This window comes from Scaptodrosophila lebanonensis, unplaced genomic scaffold (genome assembly GCF_003285725.1).
Source record: "Scaptodrosophila lebanonensis strain 11010-0011.00,11010-0021.00 unplaced genomic scaffold, SlebRS2 tig00000043-arrow-pilon, whole genome shotgun sequence".
NCBI lineage: Eukaryota > Metazoa > Arthropoda > Insecta > Diptera > Drosophilidae > Scaptodrosophila > Scaptodrosophila lebanonensis.
The window spans coordinates 13,223,209-13,235,231 of record NW_022060545.1 but is presented as its reverse complement, the minus strand read 5'-3'; the positions used below and the strand labels follow the sequence as shown (position 1 = coordinate 13,235,231).

At 37.2% G+C, this 12,023-nt stretch overlaps 1 protein-coding gene across 7 annotated transcripts in view; it reads right to left on the bottom strand.

Annotated features, from left to right (window-relative positions):
• Positions 1 to 12,023, bottom strand: part of LOC115622168 (RNA-binding protein Musashi homolog Rbp6) — a 271,381-nt gene that overhangs the window by 72,919 nt on the left and 186,439 nt on the right. For all 7 annotated transcript variants that reach the window (XR_003995327.1, XM_030516043.1, XM_030516045.1 and 4 more), the window contains one exon: positions 7,271 to 7,363. Coding sequence is in view for 6 of the 7 variants with exons in the window: in XM_030516043.1 (XP_030371903.1) it covers positions 7,271 to 7,363 (93 nt within the window). In the remaining variant the exon portion in view is untranslated. The remainder of the gene's footprint in view (positions 1 to 7,270; positions 7,364 to 12,023) is intronic.

Genomic DNA, 12,023 nt, shown 5'->3' with positions numbered 1-12,023 from the left:
GAAACCTTTTGCTAAGGATTATGCAAATCTGCCACTCATCGTGCACAATGACACACACACAAACACATTTACTCACACACATAGACGCATACACGCACAGAGAGGCTCATGCACAAGCTCATTTACATTTACAGGGACATAGCTGAAGATTTGCGCATCATAATTTATGCCAAGCGCTCCACAAAAAGCAACAACATATCGTTCGACTGTGGGCTTTTTGGCCTGACAGTATGCCTCAAAAATATTCTACCCACACACACCGTAATACAATTTTTCGGCCGCACACACAGCAGGTGTTCGAGCTCTATATCATAAAGACAACAGCATGAAAAATATACTGGCAAACGAGGCAGACTGGCAGACTGGCAGACAGGCAGGTGGGCGGGCAGATGGTGTTGGGCAACAAAAACAATCAATTGTGTCACACCCACCTGGAGGGGCCTATCCAATGCGGCCACACGCGCGCTCTTCTGACCATAATTAAATCGTTAAAATTGTTTTTTAATGAAATTAGTTTTGCTTTTATTTTTGTGCGGAATTTGCTTGCATGATTTGTTATAATTAATACGTTAGAGCGTTTTGAATGCTTGTCTGCCTGTTTGCCTTTCTGCCTGCATATCCGTTTATATATGGATATTTATCTATGAGTGTGTGGGTGTGTGTGAGTGTGTGGGTGTGTGGGTGAGGGGTGTGTGTACTATATATGTTGAAGTGGTTAGTTTGAGGGCTTTTGGCATTTCATTTATTCATTTTGGTGTTGCACTTTTGGCATTTTGCTGTGGCCTGCAACGACCCTTGGCCCAAAAGCTGCACAAAACTTGCAACGTAGTGTGTGCTCGTGCTCTATAAAATGTGCTTATGAAAAGCGCTTAAATTAACTAACCCTCAGTTAGCCACATGCACGCATACCCACACAAACACACACTCTAATACACCAACACACAGTTTGGGGCGAGTATTGTAAACACCTTTAAAATCAACAAACTGGCAATGGTGTTGCCGTTACTGTTGACTTGGCATCGTCCCATGGCCGTTGGCACTAAGGCAGTGAGTCATATATGTATACACATACGTATTCACATATATAGAACATACATATATACGAGTATAAGCACACATGAGCATGAGCGTCTGCAATGTGCGATAGTTGGCTGCAATTTCCATATGAACTTTGGACCGGCAGAGACAGCAACAGCAGCCTTCGATGGCCAACACTTAGCAAAATACCTACGAAGGTAGTTTATTTGATTTTGGTTTTTCTCAGCATCTTCTATATATTAATGCCCTCTCTAAGAGAGTATGTTGCCTTTAAGCGAGAATAACAAGAATAACAAGAATATTACTTTTCCATCAATTTTCCTACATATTCTAAAATTTATTTTAGACCACATTTGAAGTTGCCATGAATGTGTAATATAATTAAATGCGTTTGTATGAATTAATTATTTGCAACGAAGGGTGAACATATGCAACTGTTTTGACAGAATTTCTTATGCTGAGACTTTAAAGCTGGCACATTAATAATAGATTGATAAATTCTGTACGTCCCTGAATATAAATAGGTTAATTATTTCTAGCTATGTATACACTATATTTAAAATAATAATAGTCTCGGAATAGAATAGAATAGTTTTAATATTTCAAATAATAATAATAATTCTAGATAATTTAAATAACTGATGTTTTATTTATTCAATTGTTACTAAGCTAATGTTCGTAAATATTAACGCCTATAATGCATACATACAAATTTGTTTTTTATAAAAAAACTACATTGTTTTTTTTTATTTATCTTGAGTACAAATTTAAAAATTTTTTCATTCTATTTATAGTATGTTACTAGTTACAATTTTAACACAACGCACCTACAGCTCTGAATACCTGTAGTTTTGTATATCAATTGGTATCCGTATCGGTCTGTAAAATTACGATTTGCTGTTTTCCAATCTCATTTATGGTTGTTTATTTAATTTTTGTCAAACCTAAATATAATTAGGCTGCATGACTAGAAACTGAACCCAGATATTTAGTTTGTCTTAATTTTAATCAACGGCTTATTAATTTATTATTTATTGCTCACAAGAACGTAAAGAGTTTTATTTATAGCGACGAATTGAAAAGTATATAAATGTAATAGATTTTTGCAATATTTCCATTGCGTTTTAACAACTGACAGATGCTTTGCAACACTTTACGTTTCCCTTAGTGCATAATATATTAACAAAGATAACTAGAGCATATAAGCTTCGTCGCGCGTAAATTTAATTTTTTCATTCTTCTTTACTACCCAACTTTTTATTTCTCTTTGTCCCTCTATTCACCCAATACTCTTGCACAATATACCCCTGTTTATATATGTATATATGTACATAGTACACATACATACTTGTATGTATGTGTGTATGCCATTTTTGTTATCGCAATGCTTGCAGCATGCTGCAATAAAATCAGTGGCAAAGGTTGGCAATGCTGTTGCCACTGCAGCTGAGCAGCCTTTGGTCAGCCAGTAGTGCGATAGTCCAGTTGTCCGATGGCGACGGTCCATCTGCATGTTTATGCGTTTGTGTGTGTATGCGTGTGTGCGTGTGTATATTTGCTAAATAGAAAATTTGCACTAAAAACTTGTACAGAGAGAAATTTGAAATTTGTTGTTTGCTCGTTTGTTTGTTTATTTGTATTTGAAAACAGTTTTGTGATTTGCATTTAAAAGCTGGGCGCGCAACGGACAACGAGCAACGAAAAGAGGAACGGGGTGAGAATTTGGATTTTACACAAATACCAACCTGACCAAAAGAGGTGCTAGTATTACCTTTTATGTGTTTGTATGTATGGCAGTGAGTGTGCGGTTCTGTGTGTGTTGGATACATGTATATTCATGCTATAGTTTTATTTGGCCTGAAATAGAAAATGGCTGGGAGACGCCTACAAAAATGTGCAAATGTTTCGTTTGGCAAATGAGACAAACAGCATAGATAGCCTAAAAGTTCTTTTTATGCTCTTTACCAAAAAAGGCAATAAGGTAGATTATGTTTATGGTATTGTTTGTTACCAACAGGCGCCATGTTATATGCTCTTGCCAGACGTATAAAAGGGTATTCAATATACACGTAACTATATGGATGGAAGCAGGAACGCAATGATTTTAGAGAATTAAAAATACTTCAGACTTCTTCTGGATATATATCGGATATATAAGTGGATTGAACTTATTTTTGTTTTTAAAACCAAAGGTTAAATGTAAGTTTGATGAACCTTACTCTTCTAAGTAAATAAAGTTAAAGATGTCTACAGAAAACTAGGTAAGCTGGGTTTCCAATAAAACAATATGGGGATATTTATTCTAAATGTTGCGCAAACGTTTAAAAGGGGAAGTAATTCCTGAAATTACGAGCTCAAATCTCTGATTATTTTGTTCGTTTAATTTAAATCTTGTAAAATGATGTAGTCTAAGTTTCTACAACATTTTGGTATTCTAATTAATACCTCAAAGGGCAATAAATATGGCACATGGAACTTTAGAAATGAACTATGAACCATACTTGAATATTATATTGCGATTATAATTTTATATTGGAGCGATAGCTTATTAAATATATACAGTTTTCCTCTGTTACACAACTGAATTGAGTATTCAATAATAAGAATATATTTTTAGTAGAATTAATCCATTACCATACACTGGCAGATGAAGTGCATTTATCAGTCGACAGCATGTTGAACCATATTTTTTGGAAGAGTTCTTTTTGTTGGACTTTTCATGTTTTACGTTTCACAAATGTTGCGCAACATTTGACAGAACATTGAAAATAAAATGAAATTAGAGAGTACATGAAAATGCAGACGCAACCTGTGCAGGTGGTGCCATAAATTCGTCCTTTTTTAGAAAGGCCTCCACCCTTTTGATGTAGTAGTTGTGCATGGTTATCGCATATCGTTATTGTTGTCTTTGTTGATGTTGTTGTTGTTGCTGCTATTAGTGGTGCATGCCTTTTATGTGAAAATCGTACGCATCGAACTATTAATCATATTGGCTGTTGTTTTCAGCCAGATCCGAAGCACTAATCAATCTTCCGGGCTGTCTTTCTTCAGGCCTGGAGTGAGGCAGAAAAACGTAGTACAATGAATGCTGAAGCTACAGTCGAAAGAAAAATGGCAACGAGCGCTAAGGCTAAAGTCATTAACGCCTCGCTGCTCACCCCCGAAGAACCCCAAAAATATCCTGAACAACGTTCCAATGCTTTTGGCGTTGGTCACCTGCCCTGCTTAAGCTGCTCGGGCATTCAGCTTATTTGTTTATGGCCAACAAAATCTCTCGGAGGGCGAAACGCTGCTCAATGAGGCGGCAGGCAAAAGCCAAACGGGATTAGTTGTAATCAATAACTTGGCCAAGTAGTAGAGGGAAACTTTGGCTTAGCTCAGCTCGACTGCGGCTGCATTGTTCTACTGCCCTCTTCTCGTTCTTTCCAAATCTTAAGCTATTGTTATTGTCAGTATTATATGAGGAAGAGCGCGTTGTTATAATTTTCTTTGCAAATACGGATTAATTGAAAAGTTTGCCATTAAGAAATTTGCGCATGGTTAAGTTTTCTGTGTGCGGCCTTTGCCTTGATACGAATTAATATACTTATAAAAGCAATTTCGACACACAAGTTCCACACTTGGTATAGAAACACAAAGCCAAGATGAAAGAGACTGAGAGTCATTGGCCGCACCTCTCTAGGCATTGCTTTGGCTGCCAACTATTTGATCGTTATAAATTTTGACAGTTTTGCCAAAGTTATGATGAAAATTGCTTAAAAAATATGAAAGAAAACATCTCGCTCACTGATTTGATTGATGAGCCGTTTGCTCTGAGATGCCGCAGCGTCATTATATTCACATTAAATCGTGGGCGAGCTTTGCCCAAATGGCAGTTGACGTCCTCAGCTTGAAGCTGACACAAAAGTTGCGTCAAGTTGTGCCAATTAACGAAGTCGCAGCTCCCACTCTCAATGGCACAAGGGAAGATGAGTCTTTCCTCCCTTTTCCCCTTCTTACAAGTGCAGCAATTGGAAATGAAAAGCAATTTTCATGAATGGAAAATGTTGTGCAAATGCTCTAAGGCATGGGAATGTCTCAATTGTTAAGTCATTTGCAAATTTACCATTCAGAATTAAATTATTTAATTATTATGTCAATGTCATGCAATGATTTCAAATATTTTCAGAAAAGTTTTCCAAAGGTGGACAGCCAATGAAATTATGTGATTTTGCATGAATAATATTTGTTGATGATTGTTTAAGAGAATTTTGGAATTGTATACTCTATATATTGAGATATTGCAGATAGAGAGATAATGCATCTGAATTAAGATTTATCGAATTAGAATTAAAGAAAGCTTCCTTCCGTCTTTGAAATGATTAACAAAAATTTCAAATGTTGGAATGCTTCAAGGTTTCGTAAAATGGAATATAACTGGATATAATTTCAACTAATCGAGTGTGCAAATACATAGATAACTCTCAGCTAGTGTTCTGTTCTGTTGGCAGAACACAAGCAACATATAACAAGCTGTTCCAATATCATTTAGCGTAAAAATAAGGTCCCATCAATGTGTATAACGAGCCTTGTGCTCAATCGGCATGCAACAATGGCTTTGTTATCGATTATATGTATTAACGTGGGCTTTCATACGCTTCATGCAACTCTGCCTACCTATGCATGAGCTCGTACAAGTATATGAATATGTAGAATATACAGAATACTATATACGGAGAGAGAGAATGAATCTTTAGTGGGCGCTCATTAAAATCCAAAAGCGTTCAACAAATCGATTTTCGTTTAGTATCGTAATCAACAACACCAACAATAACAGCAACAACACACATTTTTGTTCCTACCTTGCTTTAGGCATAACACATCTGAGTCTGACGGTTGTTGAGTGAGAGGTGGCGAGAAGGGAGTGCGGGGAGGGGGGACGATCACAGAGGCATAGAGGTGCCCATCACAACTTAAAGAGCACTCGAATAGCACTCAACCATACACACACACACACACACACACACACACACATGCACACCCATTCATTATGCATAAATGTGTGTGTATGTGTGTTCAAGTGGAGTTTCTGCAGGTAGGCAGCTGTTCTTGTTGTTGTTGGTGGTGCTGTTGCCGGGCCGAGACGACGGCAACGTGTCGGGCGCTTTGCAGTACTTGTCAAGATTGAATTTGGTATGGAATATATATGTTTTTTCTCGCTTTTTGCACCAATTTGTGAGTGACTGTGTGTGTGTAGGATTTTTTTTTGGATTTGGAGTTTTTATTGATCAAACAAAACATGGCAAGTGGCAGTGAAGGTGTCATTGCTCAGAAGCATTTACATAGCCAACATTTTTTGTTTGTTGCTTGCTTTCCTTTTTTGTCTATAAATACATCCTACTATGTGGGTTCTTTTCCTTTTGCATTTTCTGTTTTGCCAAACACGAAACTTGGGCGCGCATTGCGCATAGATTGCATGATTTGTGCTCAAACTGTCATTCTGATTTTTATTATTATTATTTTGGCATTGCCATATGCAGCAGCAGTAGCAGCAAAAGGAATAGCAATACTTATTACAACAACAAGGACGATTACCTTTCCACTCATAAGAAAAAGCTGAATAAATAAAGTATTTTTAAAGCATACTTCTAGGATGATTCCTTGCTGGCAAAATATGGAAGAGTTGTTTGTAACATTTTTTCCGTGTTGAAAATTCAAGTCCAATATAGTTTTTCTACAGAAAACTAACTTTTCATTGTTTTATTAAAAAGCTTATATCCTATTTAATATATTGCGCACATAAAAGTCAATTGATTCGATATGTGATACAACTTCAACATTTGTAAAACATTGTTTTATACCTACGGGTATTTGCTTTTTCATATAATTATCAAATAGGGCAACAAAGAAAATTAAAATTATTCATACATACAACCTTGAGGGTACAAAATATAATCACAATCAATCAGTTTTTAATTTTGTGACTGAAGTTAGATATCGTCTAAGATACTTGTAAGATCTAATCGATTTCTATGCTTCCAAAACGCCCAATGTTACAATATTTTTTATTAAAATAGCGAATTAAATGCGTCTGCATATTTAAAATGAATTTTAAATAAATTCCACCATTTTATAAATTTTGCATAAATTAAATTTTTGTTTTAACTCCATTGATTTGGATAACACTGAGCTTATTTATAAAGAGATAATATTATTTTTGTACAGTGCATGCACATTTGACTTTTTGACTTACCGGACCAAACTGTTCAAAATAGCTTTTGACATCCTCCAGCGTAGTGGGTGCCGACAGGCCACCCACAAAGATTTTCTTCGTTCTCGTCACCATCTGTAAAGAGCGGGGAAAAGGAGGGAGTTGAGTAAGAAATGTGCTTTAATTTGGTTGCAATTTAAATATGCATTTACATATAGTATACTCGTATGTATGTAGTAAAGGAATAGCTGTAGCCCTCCCTCCCCTCATTCCATTTCATTCCCATTCCCATTGCAGTACCCATTCACCAATTTCAGCCTTATTCCATATTATAACTGCGCACACAGACTGCAAGGAGCCTGCAGAGTTGGGAACTGTAAGTTACAGCAAAAGGTTCTGTAACTTTCATCCTTTATGCCAGGCTGCCTGTTTTTCTCCTCATCTCTTTCATTTTTTTTGCTCGTTTTTTTGGCTGCTTGTTTTACGCTTGCTGCGAAAACTGTGCATTTTATGTAGTAGTCAGCCACATGTGTGTGTGTGTGTGAAAAGTATGTCTGTGTGTGTGTGTGTGCGACTGGCATATTTAAGCTGACAGTTTCAAGTGCCAACTTTACGCAGTTAGCGCAGCACCGAAAATGATGGCGGCAAGTGGCAGCACGAGCTCGAGCTCGAGACTCGACGACCGAGGCCCCAGGCCCAGGCCCAGACCCAGACACCAAACATCAGACCCCAGACTGAACTAGTGGGCATATATGTGTGTGACACGTGCGTGTGTGTGTGTGTGCCCGCCTTTTTAGCCCGCAGGCAAGCGTAAACTGTTAACGTTAAGTGACGGCAGTTAAGGCACAGTGGGCACCATGACCTTTTATCTCTCTTAAAACGCAAACTTTTCACGCTGCGCTGCAAATTAAAACTGCAACTTTGTGCTCAGTGTAGCCGAAAAGACAGAGTATCTGTGAGGAAGTGGGCAGGAGGGGCGACGGCGGAGGGTGAATGTAGGTGTCGTTGTAGGTGGTGGCCAAATGCAGAAGACCGGATGAAGCTGATGACGCTGATTGCACTGACGCTTGCAAGCTGCAATTTATGAGCATGCTAGAGCAGCTGCATGGTTGGCGGTTGCCAGGGGCAGGGGCAGAGGTAAGTGTAGCACAGACAACATCGGCCTCTGATGTGGGATACGTCCGTTAAGGAAGCTAACGATATGTAACAGCGGTGCTGATGTTTCTGCTGTGCCAGCAGTAAAATTCATACAATGTCGTAAAATTAAAACACTTGTGCTGTCGCACACACTTACAAACTCTTAGCCAGAAGATACAAGCATATGCACATACAGACATACTTGCACACAGCGATACACAGGGCCAGCAAGCATACACTCAGAGAAAGCACATGGGTTGAGCGATAGCGCGGCTCTCATTTGCAGAGCTTATTCAAATCGTTATGCAATCATTTACGTAATAGGCATAAAAATGTAGTCCAAAATAAGCTGCTTACATAGAATTTAAATTAACTTTGGCACCACTCTACAACAACATCCTCCTGTCCATGTTAAATTGATGCAGGAAGGCCTACTAAAGTTCTTCCATACTGAGTAAATTAATAAACAATTTACAATTAGTTGGCTTTCGCCTACTTTTTTCTCAATTTAAATCCATTCTTAAGTTACGGTCAGGCATGAAATTAATACAAACATTAATTTTTTATTTTACGCTACAAGTTCGCTATGAAGTGTGCGGAAGCAGAAAAGTTTATTTTAATATAAATTTGCTTTGGTTTTAAAATGAAGATACGACTGGCTTCTAACGTATGGGCATTAAGTATTAAGCGATTACTTAACAAACATGAAAATAATGCTCATAAAATACATTTTACTAATTACTACTAAGTATATGCTCGCATGTATTCCATTCTTTTTTTGTGCATATTAGAATTTTAGAAACATTTTTGTAATAAAAACAGGTTTTCAAATTACGTTCAAATGCAAATTAGACAATGAGGGCAAGCCTACTCTTTCCATAAAATATTGACACATTGATTTCAAGAAGTTTAAATGGGTTACTATTTCAAAGAGTTAGTGGACTTAAAATATAAAGATCAAAAGCATAATTTCAGCTTGGAATATGATCTGCTTTCATGTCATAGTTCTGGCTCGCAGAAGTGTACAAATTAACTGAAAAGTTATTTAAGAGAAAATTTGGATCATCTCCCTATCTTCAATCCTTGCCTGCTTAAATACTTAACGAAAATTAGCAGTTCAGAACGATTCCGTCGATTGAAAAGATAAAATGTTGAAGAATGGAGAATGTTAGGTAACTTTTTTTTAGCCGCAACACTATAATACGCCAATCTCAAGTCGAATAATTAACTGCATTTCGTGCAATTTTCAGTAGAAATGGAACTCAAAGCAGATCCATTGTTCATTTAACATACAAGTATGTACATAGATGTTAAAGGGAAAGTTGCAGGAATACATGCAGGTATTTATTTCAGTGTACAACTACAAAGTTAAGTCTGCTTGTGGGCTCCTTTTGGCAAGCCAAATCGCTTTACCATGCTTTTTTGCACTGCTCTGCACTTTGCCGTCCAGCAAGGGCAAGCAAGTCTTCCGCTCTGTGCCCTTTTCTCTATACTTACGTTTTGGCGCAAAACCCGTAACAATTTGCAAAAAAAATGTTCAGACACCGCTGCAAGTAAGTAACAACATGACGTCCCAAGTACAACGACAACGACAACCATGATGATGACGACGACGACAGCGACGTTGAACTCTCATCATTTGAAAATTGCAGCGTTGTTAAAAAGTGATTCACAAAGTGGGCGGAGAATTGTGAGTGCGGGGCTCACTAATCACTGCCAATGATCTACTTAAACTAATAACTGCTCGAGAATACCAAATACAATCATTTGACTGCCTGACTGACTGACTGACTAACTGGCTGAGTGACTGACAGACGACACAACCTACTAACTGCCCAGCCGAGTAACTATCTTGACTGTTCGACTCCATCGACGCCGTCGACTGCCCTGCAATGTCATCATCAAATATAAATGAACAAGTCCGCACACGCCCAGCACTGATAGCGACGAATCGAGGCATGAATCAAAAACACACCCAGTCACAGGATGATGGAGAACATACACAGGAAGGACGACGCTGAGCGCAGAAAACAGGAGGACGCAGAGTAAAAACGGCAGCCCAAACAAACAAATGGAGCCACACACGCATACTAACTAAGTGACACGGCATTTTAACGGCCAGCGCACAGATTAGGAATGTCAATATTAGACACGACTTTGGCGTTCACAATGTCTTTGTGGCTTCCTATCTGGATCCGCTGAATTTTGACAAATGACGTCAGACAAGGGGCGAACTAACACCGTTCGACCAACATTTAAGCAACCAAGAAGACAAGGGCCAAAACCCCTGATGTACGGTAGTTTGAACTCAAACAACCAAATGTGGATGGTCGTCTATACTAGGATGTGATATGCATAAAAGCAAAGCCATCAAATTTTGTTACTTTAATGCGAAGTTCAAGCGTTTTTTGTGAAAGTTACTCTATTTAGGTTTTCGTATTTCTATGTAGGTTAAGCCAAAGTGAAAAAAGTCGAGTTGGAAAAAACTGATATCTAGTAACAATTACAGAGTTGTACGTTTTGTACTTAAAATCATTAAAACAGCTGTAGTTAGTTGCGTAGGTGAGCTCGGAAAATAGTAGGACTATTTTGGATATCTGGGAATACAACTTTCAAGATCCCCATTGAAATATTATCGACCAGAAAATAGTCTACGTACTGTAGATTATAGTATTCACGATATTGCTTTTAGCTTTAAAATATTCTTAGCACTTTCGATGATTAAGGAAGCTACTGAATAACTTACAATTAGTGGTAACAGTTCTTGCTATCTTCAAATGCTGTAAATAGTGATAGTTTGCAAATACTATATGTATTCAGATCTAAAAAATATTTGGCATTGATATGAGACAACAAATGTTACAGAAAGAATCGATATTGAACACCTCCCTGGACATATTGACAATCATCAAAAGGCTAAGGTAAAGATTTGAAGAGGTGTGAAAACTAAAAAGATTTTATAATATTTGGAGCAATACGAATTATATATTATACGAATTATTATTTCCATAATCGAATGGAACAAAATCAGTTTTCCAAAGTAAAATAATATCGTTTATAACTGTGGCTCTCCACATTCAATAAATAACTAGTTTTCGCTACGGGGTTTGGTGGGCTGTCCATCGCTACTAATAAGCCTGCTTATATTAACATTAATGAATATTACTAGAGCGACTTTTTTAACGCAAATATGAATAGTAACTTAATCAATAAATAATTGATTGAAAACAAGCTTTTTCATTTCAGGAAATTGTTCAAGAATACATATGTAGCAATAAAAATTATCAATATGCTAGCAACAACAATACTTTTATGCCTTTTACATCTCGCTTGATGTCACATTTAGCGCTTTTCGCTGAATCTCATGACATAAATTCATTTTAACATCAATGCCATAAAACTTGATAGACGTAGCTTTAAATTTATTATCCCTGCCAACCCTTAAGCTTATAGCAGAGGTCATGAGGAAAATAATTCCATTTACATTTTGCCATTTGGCGATGACAATGAAATGAAAATAAATAAATAAATGCATTAATCGAAGTCATTTACATCCAAATGGAGCAGCAGCAAGCTCAAATCAAATTGCCTCATAATACAAATGTAACTTTTTATTAAACAACAAAGGAAAATCAAAAGGAAGAGCATTAATCGCTAT